Below are 24,773 nucleotides of genomic sequence, written 5' to 3' on the forward strand. Positions count from 1 at the left end.
CTGAATTTTCAGCAGGTGAACATGGGGATGCAGCAATGGTCATAAGCAGGGGTGGGTTCCTACTGGTTTGGACCGGTTTGGCCTAACCGGTTTTGGTTTGGTGGCCTGGCTCGCTGGAACCGGCAGCGACCCAGGCCTGCTACGCACTCGAACTGGTTCTCCGGTCAGTGCCGATGGCACCACCATCTTGTTTTTCAATTCTGCACATGAACAGAACAACTTTAATTGCACTGTGCATGTGCATGCAGCGAGCATCAAGTGCGTGCCCACACAGGACCGAAATGGCAGTAGTACCAGCCAAAACTCACCCCTGATGATAAGTGTGAAAAATGATCATAGAATACTTTTTTAAGTGCCGTTGTATCTCTAAACAGTTACTAAATGAATGCTTGCAAGTCAAAGGTTACCTGTAATTATCTAGGTAATTTCTTCAGCCACTTGGTTTTCTACTTTTCTTCTGCAAAAGTGTTCTTAGGGCAGAATTCATTTCAATCCGTAGACGTTTCACACTACAATTCCCATTAGGTTTGCTTGAATTCTGCGGAATTACCCTCTAATCCAACTGGAGAATATTGAGTTGAAAAAGGTCTGCTTTTCAAAGAGCACACGTGCATACACACACACACACACACACACACACACGTTAGAATTGGCTCTTTGCATTTCTAAGCTTTGGATTCAGCTTTGTATTACAACGTTGCTTTGCAACCAGTGATTTTTGTGTTTGAGGTTTCTGGCAAACCTGACACTTAGCTGTTCAAAAGCACAGATGGAAAGAAGCAGTTCTGCTACAGATGAGGCAGTAGTAATGTTGGATGGACACTAACCAGGATTTTTTTTCCAGATTGCCCTGTACATGAGAGAACTCACAAATCTTTGACATATACTGTGGCTTCTCTTCCAAGTTTTTTGAAGAAGAAACATGGTAAACACCTGAAAGAATTAAACAACACCTCGCCCTTTCACAGAACAGGAGACAAAAGCTTTTTTGACACAAACAAGAGACTTAAAGGAGAGAGAGGGTACAAGCTGACCAAAATAATGGCTTTCTGTATAATTAGACCATATATTAAACAAGTGGCTTCTAACAGCTATCAGGATCTAATCTGCAGCTAGAGAATTTGCTTTGATGCCATGTCCAAGAAATTAATCTCAAAACAGCAGAGGAAACCAGATGCTGCACAGCTTCACAGTTCACTGTTTTGGATTTACTTTCTTCCCGGAGAGATTCAACTGGACCAGATGAGACTGGATCATTCAATTACTTGTGAGGAAAAAAGGGAGCAGAATTATCGGTCTTCGGGTGGTCCCAGGATAACAATTTTGGATTTCATTCTTTTAAACCCGAAGATATATCCAGAACAATAGTTCATACAGAACAATGTTGTCTACTTTTTCAGGTTTGTCATTTTGTTTGTGGTTTTCCACTGCAAATAATTTCCATATTTTATTTATTGCCCAAAGCCCATAAAAATTGTCATGCAATATAGGAATTTAATTAGACCTGATATATATGTCACTTCACTGTATTTTGCTTCTGAGCTGACTTTTGTTAATTTGTGATTGTATGAATTATGTGTATCTGTGAACTTAAACTTTTGAAACACCATTTGTGAATACCATGTTTCCCTGAAAATAAGTCAGGGTCTTATTTTCTTTTGACCCTTGAAATAAGCACTTGGCCTTATTTTCCAGGCGATCTTATTATTTTTGAGGTGCAGGAGGCGGTGAGCATGGTCACTTCATATCTGCTGCTGTGTTGCAATATTTTCGGGGAGGGCTTATTTTCACGGGAGGGCTTATTTTAGCACAAGCACTCAAATGCCCAATTGGGTTTATTATCCGTGGAGGTCTTATTTTCAGGCAAACAGGGTAGAAATTGAAAAGCAATTAGTACATTCTGTATATAAAGTGCTTTTCCAAATGTAATTCAGAGACATTAGAGGAGGGAGAAGTGAGAGTTCAGCTCACCAGCCCATCAGCCAGAACACAGTAACAAGCAGTGAACCAAATTCAATTTCACTTGAAAAAAAAAACACCCATAAATTCCCCATCCCATTCTGATCTATTCCTTGCACCAAACATCACCCATATCTGCAGATTTGGATGGTAGACGGAAAGAGGTAAATTCATTCCACCAACGACTTCTATTCTACTGATGGAAGGTAACATATAAGAATTAGCTTCTATTTTATCATACAAACTATTTGTTATAAAATGCTGAAAGTATCATTTTGTTGTTATGATCATTGGGCTTTTAAACCAATCCAGGAAAACTACACACTCTTGCAGTCTCCAGATCTACTCAGGGGCATCTTAATTTTAAACAGCTTGACAGCACACAAACACTTTTAAAATGAATTCAACCCCTGCATGCTTAGACCCTAAGATCCAGATCTGCTTGAGCAAAGAGCCCACCAGAGTAGTGGAGATGGGGAAGGCAAAAGGTCCCAGAAGAAACTATTCTGCATTGCCCATTCTTAAAAATGTCCCCCCCCCCGGAGTAAATGAAAGCCAGCCTCCCAAAGTTTTGTGGCACGATTATTATAGAATCAATAAGATGCTTTTTGACCGGAGTCTTGTCTTCTGCTCCCATCCCATACACAACAGCAAGAAAGCTTTAACCTTTTTTTTAAGCTTCAAAAAAGAAGGCATTAATCCAAAATAATTAACACACCAGGATATCAATAGCAGGAACCTCTTAAGTATATACACTCTGCAAGCCAATCCTTAGGCAAGTTTAATCAAAGTCTCACTCTCTTCCATGGGACTTACAGATGAGCGAGCATAGCCACAAATCGATCCCGATCACAACTCTGCGGAGCCCGCCTTCTTTTATGGTTCAGGTGGAATCCACTGCCTCGCCTTCCCACAGCATCCTACCCACTCCGCTCGCGTCTATTAGAGTGCGAGCGCGAAGGAAAACACCCGGGGACGGGAGCCACTCCCCTTGTTCCAGCGCGCACGGGCGTTCAGATCATAGAGATCTTACAAGGGAAGGAAGGCGGAGGGAAAAGGGAGATCATCTCCTCAGCTCAGTAGCTCTAGCATAGGGATCACATGATTTCTGGGGTCCCCAAGAGGCCACCAGATGGCAGTAAAACCTACACTTTTGGGGTTTCAGCCCCAGACTAAAAACTCCTGGAAGTCTCTGTTTCCAAGTAAACGTGCATTGAGATGTGCTGAAGGGATTTAATTTAAAAAATATTTGCAAAGTTGAAAAGCTGCTCAGGTTAAGGTTACACAGTACCAGCAGAACTGGAATAATAAAGTTTGCTTGAAATATATTCATAAGACATGCTTTTCTCTATTGTGTTCTATAAACATATGGTGCTCACAGGGATAGTATAGTTCAGTGGTAGTCAACCTGGTCCCTACCGCCCACTAATGGGCGTTCCAGCTTTCATGGTGGGCGGTAGGGGTTTGCTGTAACTCTGCTTTATAAATTTTATAAAGTAAAGTTACTTCCCTACTTTATAAATCACCATTACTGTGGAACCGGTGGGCGGTTAGAAAATTTTACTACTAACAGAGATACAAAAGTGGGCGGTAGGTATAAAAAGGTTGACTACCCCGGTATAGTTTATCCAAAATAAGTATTTTGACAGTGGCAAGATAGGTGCAATGGGTAACGTAAAGACATGACCTTTTCTATCAATAAGGTGACATTTCTTTTAGGGAGGTCCTCATATTTTTCTTTGTTTTATACAAGCAATAATTATAATTTTATTTCAACTTTGTTTCTTAGTAAAATGTTTTAACTTTAATACTGAGAAAGAAAGATTGCTTGACTAGAATTTGCATTTGTTTTTTGTTTGATTATATCCCATAAAGTTGGTGTGTTGATCTTAGTGACCCCTTGTTTTTACATGATACTAATACAATGCATTTTGTACTTATGAGCCTTTTAAGTCTCTAACATGCAGACAAAGCCTTCAAATGCAAAGCTTCCTTTGCACATTGATTTAAACTCTCTTTAAATATTTTTAAAGCTAAAAGAGATATATCTTAAATAAAAAACTGCTATAATATAAACCAACAACATTCAGTCACACATCTTTATTTCCAAGACTACCTCTCAGAGCCTCACTTGAGCCCTGCAGCATTCTTATAAAGTAAACATTATGAGTGGCTGGAATGCAGCTCTTAGTTACAAATGTTTCTACACAAAGACAATGGGGAAAAATATGGTGAAAATGCAAGCATTAGACTTCAAGCATGGCAACAAGACTTGGATTTTCTGAAATCTCCTACATTCATCAATAGCAGAATCACTTTTTGGAAAGCCAAATCACACAGTATAATTAATATAATAAAATTAGTTACCATTTTATATATCCCCTCCAAACAGAATATAGTATACTTAATTTAAATAACCCTTTTCAAAGAAACATAGTAATTCAAATAATCTAAAGACCTTTCTGAAAATTAGCATAGTTCAGGGTTCCCAAGCTGTGAAGTGTACCTCCCTTGTGGCAGTGCAGCAGAGTCCAGGTGAGGTGCAAAGAACCTTTTAGTTGTACATTTTTACAGCTTTCCTGAAGTTCAATTGCATATTTTTAGAGGAGCGGTGTTGAAAGAAATGTCCTTCTGGGTTCGCCTCCAAGTGGGGAAAAAAACACACTGGAGACATGGAGGCTGCTTGGAAAGATGGTTTATTGGTGGACAGGATCACATGGCTTGAGTTCTGAACAGAAAAAGTGATCACATGCTTCAATATCGGTGGAGAAGAAAAGGGAAGGGGTGAGATGCTGAGTCCCTGATTTTATCCCCCTCTGGTCTTTGATCTTGATCTTGTATTCTGATTGGTTGTCAGACTCCAATGGGGCCATGCAGGGGCAACTCTAGGCTGTGTTTTGAATCCAGGGTGGTTGAGTTCTCAGATGTCATGTGGTGAGTTGGGTAAAGGGCCAATATTATCATACCTTAATCCCATCCCCCTGGAGCTGAAGGGGAGAACTCTTTATTATGTAAAGTTGACTAGCTTGGCCTTCTTAATGGCCTATCGACAATGTGGGGATTGGCAGGAAGCTATAGGGAGCTATTCTGTCTTTAAAAACATGTTTCTTCCTTTTCACATCCAGAGAAATATTCTTCAGTTTCAATATTTCCTAGAATATTTCATTTTTCTGGGAGAGGACTGGGTGATAACTTCCTACAGTGGTATACATTAAGATTACAGTAAAGGGAGGTATGATGGGGGGGGGGGGCGACAGGGAAGGAACCTCTAGCATAAAGGTTGTATCAATGAAGGAACTGATGAGATCCATTTTCTATTTCAGTGTGGAGAGGAGGCTCCTCTAATTACCAAATTGTCCAAACAAGGACAATATCATAAAAAAAAAATTATCTCTTTTATGAAAACTGGCAAACTAACCCCTCAGCCAAATAACATTACTGCAAATTACCCATTATAAGTACAACAGGGAGCTAATATTCTGGTCTTTCATGCAAATCTGATTATAAACCACCCTGAAATCAAATTCGGGGATAACATGGGCCTTCTGCAGCCATCGAGAGATGGTAGGGAAAAGGTAACAACCTTTAATGGTTACATACTTCAGGAACTGTATTATAATCATGATCTAAGGAGCTACCTTTTTTCTTCATATTCTCTTGGTTTATTTATGTTTTTTATGAAGTGGGATTTGTTGGGCATTGTCTGTTTGTATATGTGTATTTCTTCATGTTATTTTTTTGATGAACTTTCTACTGCCATTTTCTAAAAAATACGCATTACAGTATTGTGTAAAAAGAAATGAGATTGAAGGATTTTGGGCTGAGACCTCTACCTTCCCTTTCCTTCCCTCCCCTCATGTGAAACAATAGCTGACATCTCTGGATTTAAAAAAAATATGAATTATTTGCTTAGAAATCAGAGATGAGCATTTACTTTATGGGAACAAATCAGTATTTACAGTAATTCATTTTTTTTAATTAAAAAAAGAATTACTATATATTATTTTGGGGTGATGCTGTAGAAAGTAACATTGGGAAATACATTTCTACACACAGGCTCCTCTAATAGTAGCTTTATTATTCATTGTCATAAGCAATTTCAAATAAATGATATTAAGGACATGTTTTAGAAATCTTTCCTAAGAAGCAAATAAGACACATTATATTTTTTCAGTCTCGTAAATCATTTTTATTGCGTATTTATAATTTTTTCTTGTACAATCATTTCCCGAGAAGCATATAACTAATGTAAATGGAGCGTGTGGTTTCATGGTTCTTTTAAAGACTAACATTATTACAATGTCTGTGGTTGCTTGCATGCATGTCCATTTCAACAAATGTCATGAGAAAGGGCCATCTGGGAGGGCCAGGAGCCTCTTAATTCTTTGTCTGACTGCTCTGCAGAAGTAGTGGAACAATTTTCTGTTAAACACAAATTCACATCCAAACAGCCTTTTAAGAAGCTAACCAGTTAACGCTATATCCACTTATTAACAGGAGACCCCAAACTCTTAAGCTCATCCAACCCTTCATGAAGCTTTAGACTGTTCATCGACACTCAAATATTATATTTAATAAATAATTCAATAAATTTAACAGTACTACAAATAATAATTTAAAAAATCTGGCTAGTGAATGTGGCAATGCCTGGAGGCGGCAGAAGAGAAGAGAAAGAACTTGGAGAAGATAGCAAAATACAAAGACCTGCAAATAGAACTATAGAACAACTGAAAAAAGAAAGCAAAGGTGGCGTCATGAGTGCATCTCCAAAACAACTAGAACACCACTTGAACACAGATCGCCCATTGGCATTGACAAATCCACCATCAGTCAACTGCAAAAGGGCAGCTTCACTCAGAACAGCTTATATCCTCCGATGATGCACATCTAACACCATAAAACACCCACATCTGCCTATCCCAAATCCTTGGGAAGGATTGGATAGGACAGGTGGATTAAAAATGCCAAATCCAGTCTGAACATCGCACCTACCGTACCGTCCCTGTCCTACTGCCCCCATTTATTCGTACTCATTTCATTCATACTCATGTTTATTCTTATACCTATTATCTTGTAAATGATTGACAAATAAAATAAATAAATAAAATAAAATGATGGACTGTTTTCAAGATTGCAACGACTGGAGTGGAGTTTTACAGACCCACATTAACTGATCTAATGACGGTTTATCATTTACTGATCCCTACTCTCTTTTGTCTCCCAGCCCTTTATTGACTGTTGGGAGGTCGATATTGATCACTGGGGATACCGGTCCTATACTGTCACTATTACCACCACCATCCCCTCCATCCTTCTCAGGGATAGAACTGGTGAGACCCGGCGAAATAGCCGCCTGAATTTTCTGTATTCGCCTTTAATGAATACATAATTCGCCTCAAACGCCGCCGTCTCCTCCTCCAATCAGGCAAAACAGGAAGCCCTTCCCTCCCTCCCCTTATACAGCCAAGACATTCGCTAGAGCGGCCCCGACCCAGCCCGCCCGCCTCTTTCCTGAAAGAAGAAAGCAGCCCAGCCCGCCTCTTCTTCCTCCACTTGAAGCTTGCTTGAAGCGCTAACGCCCAATGCGACCCGGCCTTTCCGCGGAAGGCGAGCGAGAGATTGGATGACGCCGGACACGTGCCCCCTTCGTTTGGTGGCGTCATTCGTCTCTCTGCGGCGCGCGGGGAGGGCGTGGCGAAAGGGGCTGATTTTTTTTGCCCCGGTCGGCCCGGGGGCTTCTCCTGTCACTTTCAGGCCGCTGCGCGTCGCTCAGGGGCTAGTTGTAACGTGCGGGTGAAGAGCAGCGATGCCTCCGCCGCCATGAAGGAATCCCGCGGCGCGCGGGTCAGTGAATTGGCGGGGATTGGTGAGGAGTAGCTGAGGTGAGGAGGTGGCGGAAGGAGAAGAAAAGACGCCAGGCGAGCATGCAGGCGGGCAAAATGGAGATATGGAGGGGAAGGAAAGGAGCGGCGGCGGCGGGCCGGGCTGTGCCGCAGGTGCTCGCGGCTGACCTCGGGGCAAAGGCAGGGCGAGGAGGATAAGGGCGTTTCTGGTTAACCAATCCCAGACTCTGTTAATATATTGACTCCCCCAAACAGGATTGCATCCCGCCTTTTATAGTGGTATCTCGCTTTATTTTATTTATTGCATTATTATTTTTTGCTGCCCTGAATTGCTTCTCTTGGGTGTGGAAAGACGGTGTAGGCTAAAAATGGGATGAACCTGGCCGCCCGTCTTACTCTGGAAAGCACGGCAGACAGATTTAACAACCCGTCCCTGGAAACATTTACTCAATTTCCCTGTGATAGGAAATTAATTTTGTAGAAATCGCGGGATACACCGTTGCTGAGCTTCCAAAACGGCGCCCCCAAAATTTGCAGGGACAAAATCAAATGCATTTCGATTCAGTTTCAAAATGCTTCATACATGAGCCCAAAATATGTGCGTAAATGTATGTGCATAATGCATAATGTGTATGGGATCTTAGCCTTACAGTCTCCACCCGTTAATAAGCATGTAATAATGCTAATAAGCACCCATTAGTAAGTTAATAAGCATAAACATTTTAAAAAATCTTTTTCCTGGTGTACAACTGGTAATTTGATATATATTTACCATGCTAAGTGTTGAATTGCTGAGGATTGTTTATAGTAGGGATTTTCACTTTCGTTTGCACTATAGAGCCTATTATATGTAGTGAATTGGATGCTGTAATACAAAAGTGCGATGGCTATGAAAGAAATTGCACATTTGCATCCCAAAAGAATATTATATTACACCAATTCCAAATTTGCAAAAATATGCAACATCTCAGAGTTTCTTCTGGTTTTATATTGATATATATAGGCTAAATAGAAGTGTAGTTCTAACATAAAGTTTGAAATATTAATATTTTTGTTTGGGGGAGGGTACTAATAGTTGTACAATATAATACTTCTAATTTTAAGCTGTGTGGAGTTAAGTTTATGGGCAGATCATGGGCAAATTTCATGGGCAAATCATATGTACTTCCTCTTTACAATACTGAGATTATGTTACTGAGTTACTTTATAGTATTGCAGTGACTGAGCATATTTTTGAAATTCCTAGAATTCAAGGGTCTTTCTAAATATATATATATATATATATATATATATATATATATATATATATATATATATATATATATATATATATATATATATATATATATATATATATATATATATATATATATATATATATATAGCTTATATTTGAAATATAAAGCTTGTACAGTTTAAGTGAACCATAACAAATAAATAGCAAATAACAGCATTTACTTTAAATTTGCATCAAGAATCATGTTTGTCAAACACATGGATGAAAACAAAATAGCAAGTGTTTCTCTACTTGCTTATCATGAGTTTATACCCGAAAGGATGTATAGTGGGAAGCCAATATTATTATGATAGAATATAAGTAATGGGTGCAAAAAGCAAGGAAAAACTTTAGCTAAATGTTAGATAAATTTTTTTTCATTATCAGCTTGATTGCAGAGGCTGGATGGCCTTAGGTAAATAATGGTGTAATTGGAATACTATTTAATTATGTAGCATTTAAAACCTCTTCAAATTGTAAAAATATGTGATTTGGGGTTCTGTATTATGACTACCAGTGTACTCATGAAAAATCTTTATTTCATCATGCTCAAGAAGAAGGTTACAGGAAGTTTTTCCCCACCCAAATAGCAGGGAAGGTTTAGCATAGTGGCTGTAGAGAAGCTGATAGAATATTTTATGAATACGGATGGTGAATTGAGTAAATTCAGACAAATGCTAAAGTATCAAATATTCTTTAAATAAACAAATCATAATGAGCACTAGACAGCAGTAGAGCTAATTTTCTATGTCTTTGCTGCCATCTTCTCACCAACTGAATTTTTGCAGCCAAATAAAACAAGACTATTGATTCCTTTTTAGGCAGAACAGTTTGAAGACTTGCTCTAGAATGCTACTTATACAGAAAAAACCTTGTTTTGTATCATATAGGAAAGGTAATTATCTCATTTTCACTATGATGGTTTCCTTATAATAAAGTTAACACCCCAATGTAGATTATTATCACACTTTTATTTCCATATAATTTTTATTAAGATTAAAATTAAAGTTAAAAAAACAACAACACAAAAAACAAGTAACTTCTTCCCCCCTCATGTGTACAAGTAGAAACAATTTTGATAACTTAAGCTATTATTATCACATCTTGGCAGGGGATGCTGCCTGAGAAAGCAGCTTGGATAAACTAATATGCAGACTACAGCAGCTCTTAATGAATATGTGCCCCTGGTGTGTTGAGAACAAGTTTTAATATTGTCCTGCCCTTAACTAGCAGGCGTAAATCTTAGTAAAGTCTCCACTGTTCTTTATATTCGTCACATGAATGCAGTCCACATTATGCTGAGGAATGAGACATTGTGTTATCTGAATTTGGCTATATATTAGTAGGTTCATTTTTCCCCCTCTATTGCTAATTTATCAACATAGGGATAAATTACTACTGTATTTTGATAATCTTCAGTATAGTTAGAATAACGCCGTCTCACTAAAACAATTGTATTTCACCGTTCATTTTTTTGTGTTTAGTTGGTAGATTATTGCTGGAAGTAATATCTAATCTTTTACATATATTTGATTTCTATATTGCCTTAATACGATAGAACAGTAAAATATTCTATATAGGATATGGAGTGTCTTCTAAGAAAGTACAAAATTAAAGGGAAAAAAATTAATAGAACAGAGAGCATTGTACTCCATCTGTACTTGTTTCTGGAACTTCAGCTCATTCCATCCTTCCTGTTAAGAGTAATGTATGGAGCTAAAGGATGGAATTTAATCCTTTTCAAAATTCAGCCTTGTATTTTGCTAGCTTCCAATTCTGGGTTCATTCGCAATAAAATATTCCCATTCCCATTATCTTTTTATTCTTCCTAAATTAGCCTCTTCTAGTGATAAATTGACATGGGATAAAACTTCTGTTTTCTGTTTTCTTGTTGAGTTGAAATTAGGGAATGAGAGAGGGAGAAAGCTTCAGGGCAATTCCATTCAGAATTCAAAAATGAAAACATGAAGAAATAAGTAACACCTGGGTAAAAAAGAAATATAAGAGGAAGATTTAAAATGATTGCTAATGACCTGCTCTTGCTCAAACAGGAATGTGGCTGGAAAGGCAAATCTACAGGCAGATCAGTAGCAGACTTATGCAACAAATGTTAATTACTTAATAAAGAAAATAAAGGTAATTCAGCCATAAAAAGCTTTGAACTTCAGACTACTGCATAGTCCAGTTTTCTTTGCCAGATATAAATACCTGGTTACCACGACAGTTTTATTCATTGATATTGCAGATGATAAAGCTATATAGATAACATATAGAAAGACAAAACAGTCTTTGTCTGGCAGTGGGGAAAAATAAATGTAGGCTCCAGTTGAGCTCCTTAAGATGTCACATTAGAAAAGGTCCACATATTAATGTCATGCCTTGCCTCATTAGAAGAAAATGGAGAATATAAGGAAAGCTGAGATTCCTTAAAATGCCCAGGACCTACGTTGGATTGGGTTTTAAAAGAAGAGGATAGCATTTCAAATTGATCTCAGAAATAAACTTCAAGGAATTTATTCCATTAGGTATTACAGTATATGTTGTCAATGATATCGCCTCTCCAGTTATGTTCTGTATTTAACTGCAGTTTCTCAATGGTCGTACACTGAAACAGTCCTCATTTTTGCAATAAGCAGACCAACCAGCAAATGTTTGTTAATTTTCATAATATTGTAATACAGCATATTATTATTAACTGGCTTCACCATTGCAGAAAGTTGTAGTAGGAATACTTTCATACTCAGAACACTAAAAATACCAGTGTTTCTCTTCTTGATTGGTCCATATATAATTGCTAAATATAATTGCTAAACAATGAGTAGAAAACACGTAGTAGTTGAGACTGCCCCTCTACTTATTACTAATCAGGGCAATAACAGTTAGACTTATATACCGCTTCATAGGGCTTTCAGCCCTCTCTAAGCGGTTTACAGAGTCAGCATATCGCCCCCACAATCTGGGTCCTCATTTTACCCACCTCAAAAGAATGGAAGGCTGAGTCAACCCTGAGCCGGTGAGATTTGAACCGCTGAACTGCAGATAACAGTCAGCTAAAGTGGCCTGCAGTACTACACTCTACCCACTGCGCCACCTCGGCTCTATAGGTGCCTTAGTGGGAGGAGCATTTCTCTGCAACTAAAGGGTCTCCGTTCTCTTTTGACCATGGTGGTTAGAATTTAAGATGTCTACATTCTTCTTTCTTTTTGAAAGTGATATTTCTTTAAAGAAAAGGATGGGTATTTACTCAAGGTTGGGAAAGGAAAACCAGAAAATGAAACTGAGAACAAGAGAAGATTTGAAGCAATTTATCTATTTGTTTAGCTGAGTGAAGTGCAAAAAGATAGTGCCCCCCCCCCCAAAAGCAAGATGTGGATTTTTCCCCTTTAAAGGCTGTGCATGATATCTATTTCTCCATTGGACTAACTGACTTTACTCCCTTCTTTTACATTGAACAATAAGGAGGGTGGATTTCATTTAAATGAACTCAATTTAAGTCATAATTTTTAAAGAGCAACTGTTATTTCTTTCCCACAGCGGCTCTTCCTCATTCACTTTAATGGGATGCCTGGTGATGCGGCAGTGACACAATAAGGTGAGGGATGTGGCAGGCAGCAGGTGACTGGATGCCTGCTAACAGGCACTGCTATGATGGATCTGAAATGACAGGTGCTCTTTAAATGTAAAGACTCATTCTTGCTGGTAGTTAGAATCTTTAATATTATTATTTGCAAACAAAATGAAGGTTTCCCATTTAGCTTGCAGCATTCATTGAATGAGTTTACCAAAAATGTAAATATTGTAGAATATGCAGCCTAACTAAGCTCCATTTCTGAATAAACTAAATTAGTAATGTATCTTAAATGGAAAATGGACTATCTTTAGATAGATATTTACTCCAAAAGCATTTTATTAAAATAAATTTGATAAAAATAAAAAAAATTCTGATTTAAATAAAATCCATTTTTTTATTTTTTTTAAAAAGCAATTTTTATACACCCTTATAATAAGTATTAATGGTCCAGTTTTGTGTAGTGATTAAAACACCAGACTAGAAATTGGGCACTAGTTCCACGTTAAGCACAAAGCTAACTAGGTGACTTTGGGCCAATATCTCACAGCCCTAGGAGAAAGACAATATCAAATCACTTCTGAAAAACCTTGCCAAGAAAACTGCTGGGACTATTTCATGCAGTTTGCCAGGAGTCAAAACTGGCTTAGGGACACATAAAAAATAAAATAAAAGTAAGGAATTAGGATAGACAGGAAAAAAATGAGATAAGAAATATGTATTTGGCAAATTTAAATAAATGCAGACTTAGTCACTAGCTATTGCTAAATCAAATTTTAGTATAATGTATTTGACTGGATAAAATAAGTTGACAAACAAGGAAAAAAAGTTTTAATAAGGCAAAACAAAAGCAAGCTGAAGAACATTAGGCCCTTATTTTTATTTTTTTATTTGGCTTGCTGTTTTTTCATTCTTCATTAATTGGAGAAAAATAGTTCTTCTTTAAGCTGGTTAATTTTTTTAAGATGTTGGAAATCTCAAGTGTGTCTCTGCATCTGTTATTTTATTTGAATCTAAGGGGCAGGCTAGAAGAGGAAGGTACCTGTAGCCCTTGGAAGTCAAAAGAAATTAATTTATTACTAAAGGGAACAGGGCAGTGGCGAAATTCTTTTTTTTTTATTACTGGTTCTGTGGGCGTGGCTTGGTGGGCATTACAGTGGAAGGATACTGCAAAATCCCCATTCCCTCCCCACTCCTGAGGGAAAGATATTGCAAAATCTCCATTCCCACCCCTCTCTGGGGCCAGCCAGAAGTGGTATTTGTTGGTTCTCTGAACTACTCAAAATTTCTGCTACCGGTTCTCCAGAATCAGTCAGAACCTGCTGAATTTCACCCCTGGAACAGGGGACCTGCTGCTGGAATGAGATATATTGTAAAATGCTGATATGCATTATATGTAAGATATTGTCTTAGTATTAATTCAGTTGAGAAGACACTCAACTAAGAGAAACGGTACGTCCCTTGGGAAGGAGTGTATTATCAGTTGGTTGGCTGAGATCCTGGAAATTAAATATTTTCAAATCTCTTATAATACAATCTATGAAAATATTTTCACAGTGCTTTATTACAAGGAAAGCAGAAGTTGAAAACATACTCTTAGTACTTTTGAAGTAGGATGTTCCCTGAAATTTAGCATAAAACATAGAGACCTTTCAGAAAATTAATGAAGAGGTGAGTTAAACCTCTTAATGTGGTTATTTTTTTAACCTGAAATGATGGCAAGTAGATTTTGGCTTTGTTCAATCACCTTTACTTCTTATAGGAGAAGAGAATACCTATGTGAGAACACAACAAGCAGCATGGCGGATTCAGAAGACATTTTGCTTAACAAGGCAAAGGCAGATCAAACTGCTAATCGCATTGTAAAAGTTAACTCAGGCAAACATTACTTATGTGGTTATTGTGCAGCCATTACAAACATTGCAATAACTTTCCCAATCCAGAAAGTCCTCTTTCGTCAACAGCTGTATGGGGTACGAACCAGAGATGCAATATGTCAGCTTCAGAAAGATGGAATCAGAAATTTGTACCGAGGTATCCTTCCTCCGCTGATGCAGAAGAGCACAACCTTGGCATTGATGTTTGGCCTATATGAAGATTTGTCTTCTGTGCTCCTCAGACACATAAGTACGCCTGAAATCTTTGCCCGGAGCTTAGCAGCTGTGCTTGCTGGGACCACAGAAGCTGGCTTGACCCCTTTTGAGCGTGTGCAGACACTTCTGCAGGACTACAAACATCATGATAAATTTACAAACACCTACCAAGCATTCAGAGTTCTTCGAGAGCATGGGGCCAGGGAATATTATCGGGGCTTGGTGCCAATCCTACTTCGGAACGGTCCTAGCAATGCTCTCTTTTTTGGCCTGCGAGGGCCCATCAAGCAGTGCCTGCCAGAAGCAACAACTTACAGTACTCATCTGATCAATGATTTTATATGTGGCGGGGTATTGGGTGCTATGTTGGGGTTTCTGTTTTTCCCTGTGAATGTTGTCAAAGCCCGCATGCAGTCACAGATTGGTGGGGAATTCCAGTCTTTTTCCACAGTCTTTATGAAGATTTGGCTGGAGCGTGACAGGAAACTGACGCATCTCTTCCGAGGGGCCCATCTAAATTATCACCGGTCCCTGATTTCTTGGGGAATAATTAACGCAACTTATGAATTCTTGCTTAAATTACTATAATTGATTATTAATTTTTTCTTCTTCAGTTGAGCATCGGACAATCCTGAGCTGTCAGTTTCCAGGATATAATGGGAAAACACTTGCAAGTATCTATGACTCCATAACATTCAAGAAACTGAATTGCCGACAAGTGGTGGTTTCAGTTGGTATGGATATTAGCTATTTAAACAGTGCCTAACTAGTTCAAAATATAATTGTATTCAGTCTTGTTCTTGGCCTTCCAATCTATGGGTGTGGCAGCTGTATGACTAAAACAATTAACTGAGACGTTTCCTGAAATATAAAGCCAGCGGGCTGATTCACTCAAAGCATAATAAATAAAATTTCATGCTGGCCTATGAAAATTTGCTCCAGATCACCTTTCGCTTTATTCAACCAACACTCCTGGTGATCCAAAGAATGCACTTCATAGAAAATAGCAGAGCAAAAAAACCTGATATTTAAGTTGTTGCTTGACCATTTGTAACAAATGGTAGCATATTTTTTTTTGTAATAAGTGGACCTTGAGTTTCCATGAAGCTTCATGTTCCCCCTCTTGGTTTTTTTTTTATGTTGTTGATGATGAATATTATTGTACTTTGAAAAGAACTGCCAAATGTAGAAGAGAAAACTATTGTTCTAAAACAGGTTCCATGTAGTTTTGGAGCACTTCTGATGCAAATGACATCTGGTTAAAATTAGTATTAAATTTTAGAAACTGGTGGATGTATCTCTACTATTAAATAGTGGGTGTTGACTATGGAGGAAAGAGTGAGAAAAGCACTGAAAAGCTTTAAAATATTCTTTATCTTGCACCGTCACTGAATTTTTCAATGTCAATTAGGTATTTAAATTATTAATTTTGGTGAAATACTCTAATCCAGGGTGGTGGTTTCTTTTATACACATATACACGCACATATACACTCTTTTCAAGTTTAGGAAGTTTGGTACAAATTTGATAAACTAGCCAAACGTAAACAGGATAAAATTCCAGGTACTATTTACTGGTACAGTACAAATGATTGAGTGAGTTATACTCTACATAAACCTAAGGTCTAGTGAAGCAGAATTCTTGCACACCAAAATGAAATGTTTATTGCCATTTTTCACAGTATTTTACTCTGTTGGAAAAGAAATTACAGAGCTATTTCACATACCATTCAGGAGTGTTTAGGCTGACGATATATGAGTTGCAAAAGACTGGCTTGCCCTTTGCTTTTCCTTTAATGTAGATTTGTCTTCATAGAAGAAACTCTGGCATAAGAGATTCATCCATCCACTTTTAATAAGTGACAAAATTGCCTAAATCCCTCCTTTATATATAGCCTGGCCATTCTCTCTATGAACTCGTGTGAAGGACCATGCATATATTAAAAAAGAAGACAAAAAAGTATCTGCAAATATTACATAGGGCTTCTGTGAATTATTAATCATGCCAATGAACATACAAGTGTACAAAATAGTAAGCAATGAGTGAGTTAGGAAGAGGAAATTCAGCCAAAATAATTATTTTGGCTGGAAGATTTTGTGTGAATACGTGGTAATATTTCCTATTTATATTTATAGGAAAGCTCTCCCAAATTCTGTTGATTATCCTCCAAGTGTTAGAATTATTTTATTAAAATTTAGATAACAGTAGGTTTGAGGTGGTAGGGCTCTTAGTTTATTTTGCCTTTTTGTTTCTCCCCCTACAAGAATGCCCCAAATCAAATATTAATTGATCTTCTAGATTTCTTGATGCTCAAGATACTTAGCTTCACAGTTGGATTGCCAAGCACAAAATGAAAGAATGCTTACTATTTTAAATGTTGTAATTATAGATATAGATATATATATATATATACATAAACAAAATGTTGAATGTTTAACTGGTAAAATATAATTCTGCCAGAGGGATTGGGGGGGGGGGGTAATTTCCTTTGGTGGAATAAACACAAGTAAATCCAGTTTCCTGAAATGAATATTCTGTAATAGTGTTTTGTTTTTCCCTGACCATAAAGACTGGGAATATTAGTAGGCATGCCATAGTCATTTTCTGCCCACTTTGTATGGCTGGGGTCATAGGCCAGTCTTTCTGACCAACCCAACAGAACAATCACCTTCAGTGGAGCTGCAAAGAACATAATGAAGTCATACTTAAAATAGCAGGATTGCAAGACTATCCCATGACTATTACGCTTCTAGTGGAGAGATGTGGTTATATGAATGGTGATGTGTGTGTGTTGGCTGTGTATGTGTCATATCCGTTCTACCCATTCATGCAACCATCCAAAACATTCTGTGGAGACCAATGAACATCTAGGGGGGGGGGGAATACCTTCCTCTACCCTAACAATAATCTTTAATATTTAATCAAGTCAAAGGAAAATGAGTGTTGAGTATTGATATTGCCTTCTTGTTTCTTAATAGTCTTAATTTGGATATATCTGCTCTTTTATGGATGTCAAGTTGCATGTAAAGCTCAGGCAAGTTACTTTGTTTAAAAAATGTTTCTCCTAGCAACACAAACGTATTAAATTGCTCATTAAGATGAACTACAGAGACTAGCATGGCTCTAAACATCTGATTAAATTCAGCATTATGTGGAATAGGTTACTTCTGTATTCATGGTTTTAAGTATCACCTGATGGTAAAGTTAAGCAGTAAAATGGAAATGTTAGTAATAAAGTTACTGATTACCTTTTAACCAGCCAATTAAAAACAAACAAGAATGCATTGTCTTCAGGAAAATATTCCCGAATTAATTAAGTTATAGTTGGATAAAAAAAATAGAATGTTATTTTGTCTTAACAAGTGTAGAATGTATGCCATTGGCTCTGAGTTACATTGGAAGATGTTACATTGGTATACTTGAGGGTTCGTATGCTTAGCTTTGTAATGCTTAGCTTCGTAATGCTTATCTATACTTGGCTTTGACAAGGTTTCAAAAATAGGATTATCAGATTTGCAGATGACACAAAGGAGTGATATACCAAATAACTTGGGAACCAGTATCAAGATTCAGGAAAATCCCAACAACTTCAGTTTCAACAAGGACAAATGCAAAATCCTTCATTTTTGTGAGTAAAATCAAAAGTGTATGTGTAGGGTATGCAACAGCACAAACGAAAAGTGTCTTTGTGAATCTCAAATGGTGCATGAACCAACACTGATGCAGCTGCCAACATGGTGCTAGCCTGCATCAACAATAGATTGTCAAGTTAGTAATTCATTGTTCCTCTCTATTTAGGTTGGTAAGACTCTATCTGGATCATGGAGTCAAGTTCTCAGCATGGCATTTTGGGAAGGACCCTGACAAGTTGAAGTTTTGAGGAAAATAAGATATTAAGAATCTTGGAAGGGAAAACGTAGTTGGCAGCACTCAAAATATTTAGCCTGGAGAAGATAAAATAGCTATTTGTTCAAGTACAGGTGATCCTTGTTTAATGACTACATCTGGATTTGGCAACTTGGTCATTGAGCAGAAGTGATGATTTTACTTCAGGTTTCCTTTGCATTACAGACAGAAGGTGGTTGTAAATGTGAGGACTGATCACACAGAGTTACTTTTTCTTCACTGTTAACTGAATGGTTGCTGTATGAGGCAATCACTAAACAAGGACTATCTATTTATGGAGAAGTCATGGAGAAGACAGAGTAGATTTCTTCAGCATTATTTCAGAAAATAGACACAAAATTGGTTTTAATTATGAGAAAGCAGATTTTGATAGGTCATCAGGAAAAATTTCCTACCTTCAGCAATAGGAGAATCTGCCTCCAGAGATGGTAGCCATTCTTTTCCTGGAAGTATTTCAACAGAGGCTGGAAGGCCATCTCCAGGAGATGCTCTAGTTTTGGATCGCTAAGCAAGGGGTTAGACTGGGAGCGTGTAGCATTAAAAACTGAAGTGTGCAGTTAACATATGAGACTACCAAAGGCCTACATAACACATATTGTAAACCTCTCAAAGGGAAGGAATAGTTCTTCATCTTCATGCTAATTGAACAGAGCAAACTCTGCTTATCTACTATCTGTGGACCATTTCCCACTGATGAGTTAAAGTATTACTCAGCCATTCATGAGAGCAGAAAACTAGACTGGCATAAAATTTGCTCTCTACCCCCTTTGCTGATTCCTAACCTGCCTCTACTGCCTCTTTCCAACTCATTGCAATCATTTAACTTCCTTCCAGGTTAATGACTGTATAATGAGTGACAGAGTCTACTAAATTTTATACCAGAGTTTTTGAAATTGTTTCCCACAAAATCCTTGGCTTCTTCGGGAAGCTAAGAGCATGTGCATGCCCATACACAAATTCACTCAGGTGCAGCCGGTTATCACTAGAGCATTGCCTCTTGATCAGAGTTCCTGGAATTTTGTTTTTTTAACTAACCAGTTCCACAGGCTGAATTGTTTTTTGAAAATTCCTATTTTATAGCTCTTATATCTGCTCATGTACGACATTTAACATTTAAGCCTGTCCAAGAGCTGGGAAGGCACTGCCAAGGGAATACAGTAAGCAACAACAAAAAGATGTTATCATTTGCGTGTTGTAGTTCTGTACAAAGTAGAGAAAGACTTGATCCCTACAAACCATTGCTGAACAAATGGTTTTTGTTTGACAACTATCCTTATCAGCAAAGGATGAATATCTTACTAGTAAAAAAGAAAAGATTAATTCTCTTATAATCCAAGCCCAACTACAGGTAGTCTTTAACTTACAACTATTCATTTAGTGACTGTTACAACAGCACTGAAAAAAAAATTATGACCGTTTTTCAGAGTTAACGACCAGTGCAACACCCCCATGGTCATGTGATCAAAATTCAGACCTCAACTGGTATTTATGACATTTGCACCGTCCTTTTGCAACCTTCTGGCAAGCAAAATCAATGGGGAATCCAGATTCACTTAACAACTGCAGTGATTCAACTAACTGGCAAGAAAAGTCATAAAATGGGGCATAGCTCATTTAACTGTCTCACTTAGCAATATAAATTTTGGCTTCAATTATGATTGAGGACTACCTGTAAAACTTCCCAATTCGATTTTAGCTGAAAATTTCTTCTCCATGGATAATTGAAGTTCTGAGGAATGGACACCAATTTGGCTCTCGAAATAAGCATAGGAGAAAAGTAAATTTCTTTTATTCTGTCACTCAGGACAATAAACAGGATTTGGGCATGTGTGAATTGTTTCAAACTAGAGAGGGGAGGAAAATACCCCCTGCCTGAATCCCCTCTCAATAAGGAAAATCTTTTATGTAAACAAATGCAGAAATAGAGCAGAATCATATTCCAGGTAGTCCTCAATTTACCACCTTTTGTTTAGTGACCTAAGTTACAATGACACTGGAAAAAGCGACTTATGACCTGTTTTCACATTCACAACCGTTGCAGCATCCCCATGGTCATGTGATTAAACTTTGGGCACTTGGCAACTGGCATGTATTTATGAGAGTTGTACTGTCCTGGGGTCATAGCATCACCGTTTGTAACTTTTCCAGCCAGCTTCAACAAGCAAAGTCAATGGGGAAGCCAAATTTCCTTAGCAACCACATGATTGACTTAACTACAGTGATTCGCTTAACAGTGGCAAAAAGTTCATAAGGCACAACTCACTTAACAATTGCCTCACTTAGCAATGGAAATTTTGGGCTCAGTTGTGGCATAAATCGAGGTCACAAATGCTGGTATGGACATGTTTCAAGGATGCCTCTGTCTGAGAGGCCTATTGTAAGGCACAGGTTGTGGAATATTTCCAGGGAGAGCCACAATATAAATTTACCATTTACCACAAAGCAATAAGGTAAATACAATTAACTTGGATTAAATCAGGTTGGGAGGAGGAAAAGATTTAAAATTATCTTGAATTTCAATTTAACACCAGATCAATTTATTTTAGCCCATTGCTCCTTTTCTTGTTCAAAAGTCACCGCTGAATTGGAATCCAAGTAGAAGCAGCTGAAGTAAAACCTAAATCAGCACAATTAGGTTATTCATAACAGCATTAGCAGCATCTAATTAATGTTAGCGTTCCTTGGAAAAAGCAAAGCATTTAGATCCAGGTAGTGCTTAGATACAGCATGAAGCCAATTCTGTATACATTTTTATTGAATTCAACAGTACAAACACGATTTAATGGCCAGAAAAAGATGTCAATTAAATCCAACTTTATTTTAATGTTTTCTACCCAACATACAAAAATAGTACAGGATTTTCTATAGGAAAGTTTATTTGGGAACATACTTTTATCTAATTTCATCTTCCTCATTTTTGTATTAACTTCTTACCCAATTCAGGGATATCAGAATGGTTTCTGGAAAGCACTATTTTTTTCTTTAAAAAAAGAAATGATGTCACTGTGCAACTGAATCACACCCTCTGTAGAGTTTAGTGGAATCTGATCGCATTTAGTAGCACTCATTTCAGTAAGCTGTGATTGGTTAATCATTGCTTGAATAATTGAATTCACAATATTAAGCTAAAACAAAACAAATGCTATGGTTTTATACTATGTGTGAATCCAGCTGTATACACAACAGATGAATTTGAGTTTCTGAAGAAGAGAGTTAAATACATAATCCTTCACACTGGTGCATGAGACTAGAAACAATTTACAATTGAAACATTTAAATTTGAAACATGTTAAAGAGGATTATTTAAGTACAATTTTGAATGATACTAGTTTCAAGTATCTAAAAGAAGAGCAACAATCTGAAATACGAGCAACAAATTCAGAGTATGAATGTGAAGTGTTTATTAAGCAAGCAAGAGAAATTGTTCAAACATTTACATCACCCGTGTAAGAGTAAATACATTTCCTAGACTGTTCTTGTAGATGTATTTAAAATGTACACCTTTTATTATGAAATAATTTCAAAGCACTCTACATGCACAAATTTGTACTTCCATATTTAAAAAAATATTTTTGCACAAGATGGAAATATGTTTACAAATAAGCTGACACAACAAAGCTATTAACAAATGGGATGCAAATTATTTAAAGAACTGGCTTTAGATTAATGTACATTTCAACTGTATTCATTTACTTTCATTTTTTCACTCTTAATTCTCCATTGTAGTGATCTCTAAATTTCACTCAGGTTTTCCACAATGATCTTTAAAAGGAAGGAAAGTTCACCCTTCCAAACTAGAATCAGTTGCTCAGCTCTGTCTGATACATGGACATATGGAATTCCAAAAACCATTATATAGAATTCATACATATGTGGAAGCCATACCCAATCCCTTTTTAGACTGAAGCTGGAAACTGGTAGATTTTTATGCAACTATTTTCCATATAAGTAGAAATGTGATTCTAACTTTAAAATGCTAAAATCATATTTTTTACAGAACTAATTAAATTATCTGCTAACTTTTGCAATTAAATCCTGTCCATGAAATGTGTTCAGTAGCATCCAACAGTTTATTCCATAATATGTTTATTTAGAATTTCAGCCTTCCCCATGCTTTAGAGCTAAAACCAATCGGATCCCTGACATTCATTGCAAAAAAAGGGGAAAAGAAAGTATTCAGGTGTTCAGAGACAGCCTATAAAAATATTTGAGAGAAAAACATGCAAAATATGTAACGGCTTCCAATTCTGATCATCTATAGCTGGTATACAATGTCAAAGCACTTGGTTTCATTTTTAAGGAATACTTTTCACATGAATTTGCATGCTAAGAAATTAACTCTGGGGCATGTTCAAGAATTTGCGTACTCTTGTTCCTTAGAGACATTATAAAGCTTCAACACTTTGATCCCCAAAGATCTGACATTTTCTTACTGTTACCAGAAGATCAATGTTGTTGGGCCAGCTGTCTTTCAGGTGATGTTGCCAACCATGGCTGATTGTTTTCGATGCGAATTTTGAACTTGGGATAAGTGGCATTTTTAATATGTGCCCTACATCCTTTTGAAATCAGTGCAACAAATTCTAGTCTGATTTCAATGTCACTGAAACATGACCAGCTTTTTCACAATCTATGTGGCAATGTTTTATCGGTAGAAACCTTTTTTACCCCTATACATACAGTACTCAGATTTATCCATTCTCAAATCTGATGTATATTACTGCACTGAGTGTACATTCTGCAACAATTACAATTGTACATATCAGTAGTGTTTTGATAAACTCATAAGGTTTTTGTATCAATGTATCAAACTCAATAAATACAATGTATCTGCTTTGGCTGATATGTCATGCTTTCTACAGTTTAATATACAATGGGACAAAAATAGGATTAAGCTATTCATTTTAAAGTATATATGGGCATAGTACATATTCTGATCAGAATCAAACGGATGTAAAAGATGTTTATAGAAATAAATGATAAATGTAAAGAGAAAAAATGGTATAAATCAGTTATAGTTATAGCTAATGTTTACTGGAGATCTTTGAAAAGACATGCATGAGAATGTTAATTTATGTGTGCTGCATTTTTATAATCAGGCAACTTTTCCCTTATTAAGGAACAGAGATTGTTACTAGGATTTTATAAAATCAAATATTAATTTCCATTAAGCCAAAATAGTAACTAAGCTCGAAACATTCCCACTCAAAAATGTTTCATTTTAAAAAGCCATGTGGCCATACTATCTAATTTAACATCACTAAATGTTAAGGATAACTACGAGACAGAAAGATCAGTGAATCACTGAACATTTCTGAAACTAAGAGTAAGTTTTGCATCGTATATAATTTTATTAAGGGTTTGAAGCACTAAATATGTCTAGCAGTAATTAAAGCAGTGGTGTAAAAAAACAGACAAAACTCAGAGATTGTGGATTATGGGGGTTGTAATCCAACACATCTGACGGACTCAAAATTTGGGGGAAACAGCAGCGTTGTAGTATTACATGCAGAATATTGAACAGCCTTGCTTTGCTTCAAGGGGCCATTCTCAGTTGCCTAAAATAATCTCTTTGCACTGCTGGCTTCCTGCATTTTGAAAAGGAACTGCTGTACTGTATGCTGATTTTAAAGAAAAGCATGATATGAGGTAGGATGTTTTAAAAAATGCAATGCAATATATAATTTACACTGATGATTGTAATACAATAAATTCAACTCTACTAAAAAATACAAGCCACGTTCAATTACTCTCTGCATTTCTACTCAAGATTTTTAAAGCTTTAGGAAGAATTAGATTGGAGTAATCCAAACACCAAATCACCTTCATGGCTGCATGTTAGAATTCTATAGGGACTGGGGAAAGTGCAAAATACTTCCTGGAAATCCCAACATCTTGGGGTTTGTTTGTTTTTAAAGAAAATGTTCTAGTTCTTATGGTTGCAAAAAATATGCTTGAAAATGGTATTAGAGTTGGGGGGGGGGGCTGCTTTTCAGTGACTGGAATTAGCGTTTTGGTACTTAGCTTGCAAAAGCCATAGGAATGATTGAAAAAGCCTTGTATCAAGCCCGTTCATTAGCTATCCAGTTCAGGGTAGGTTTTTTTTTTTACATCTAATTCATGCCTTC

The 24,773-nt window shown here is 37.0% G+C and overlaps 2 protein-coding genes across 17 annotated transcripts in view; one reads left to right on the plus strand and one right to left on the minus strand.

The window, feature by feature from the left end:
- Positions 1-3,025, minus strand: part of FBXO10 (F-box protein 10) — a 49,284-nt gene extending 46,259 nt beyond the window's left edge. The window contains exon 1 of one of the 2 annotated variants that reach the window (XM_087716298.1): positions 2,776-3,025. The gene's annotated coding sequence lies outside the window, so the exon portion shown is untranslated. Of the gene's footprint in view, positions 1-407; positions 953-2,775 lie in introns of those variants that run through there. The other variant, XM_087716299.1, reaches the window with a different exon arrangement.
- Positions 3,026-7,657: 4,632 nt separating this feature from the next.
- Positions 7,658-23,483, plus strand: SLC25A51 (solute carrier family 25 member 51). 15 transcript variants are annotated; one of them, XR_015696760.1, is made up of 6 exons: positions 7,658-7,841; positions 9,900-9,973; positions 11,130-11,214; positions 12,613-12,670; positions 14,409-18,367; positions 18,538-23,483. XR_015696760.1 is itself a non-coding variant. In XM_087716314.1 (6 exons), the coding sequence occupies exons 5-6, from the start codon at positions 14,446-14,448 to the stop codon at positions 15,503-15,505; spliced, it is 762 nt and encodes a 253-aa protein (XP_087572440.1). In that variant the 5' UTR covers positions 7,658-7,841; positions 9,900-9,973; positions 11,130-11,214; positions 12,613-12,670; positions 14,409-14,445; the 3' UTR covers positions 15,506-23,483. The 15 variants fall into 15 exon arrangements, 13 of the variants coding, with proteins under 13 accessions (XP_087572440.1, XP_087572428.1, XP_087572436.1 ...); XR_015696759.1 differs by having other exon boundaries at positions 14,409-17,773; positions 18,229-23,483; XM_087716314.1 differs by having other exon boundaries at positions 14,409-15,055; positions 15,354-23,483.
- The last annotated feature ends 1,290 nt before the right edge of the window (positions 23,484-24,773 follow it).

The sequence above is a fragment of the Thamnophis sirtalis genome, unplaced genomic scaffold, assembly GCF_051295495.1.
Source record: "Thamnophis sirtalis isolate CommonGarterSnake01/CBP01778 unplaced genomic scaffold, rThaSir2_p1.2 scaffold_5, whole genome shotgun sequence".
Classification (NCBI taxonomy): Eukaryota; Metazoa; Chordata; class Lepidosauria; order Squamata; family Natricidae; genus Thamnophis; species Thamnophis sirtalis.

Coding starts and splice junctions, on each gene's coding strand:
- SLC25A51 (XM_087716302.1), top strand. CDS start 14,446: ATGGCGGATTCAGAAGACATTTTGCTTAACAAGGCAAAGGCAGATCAA.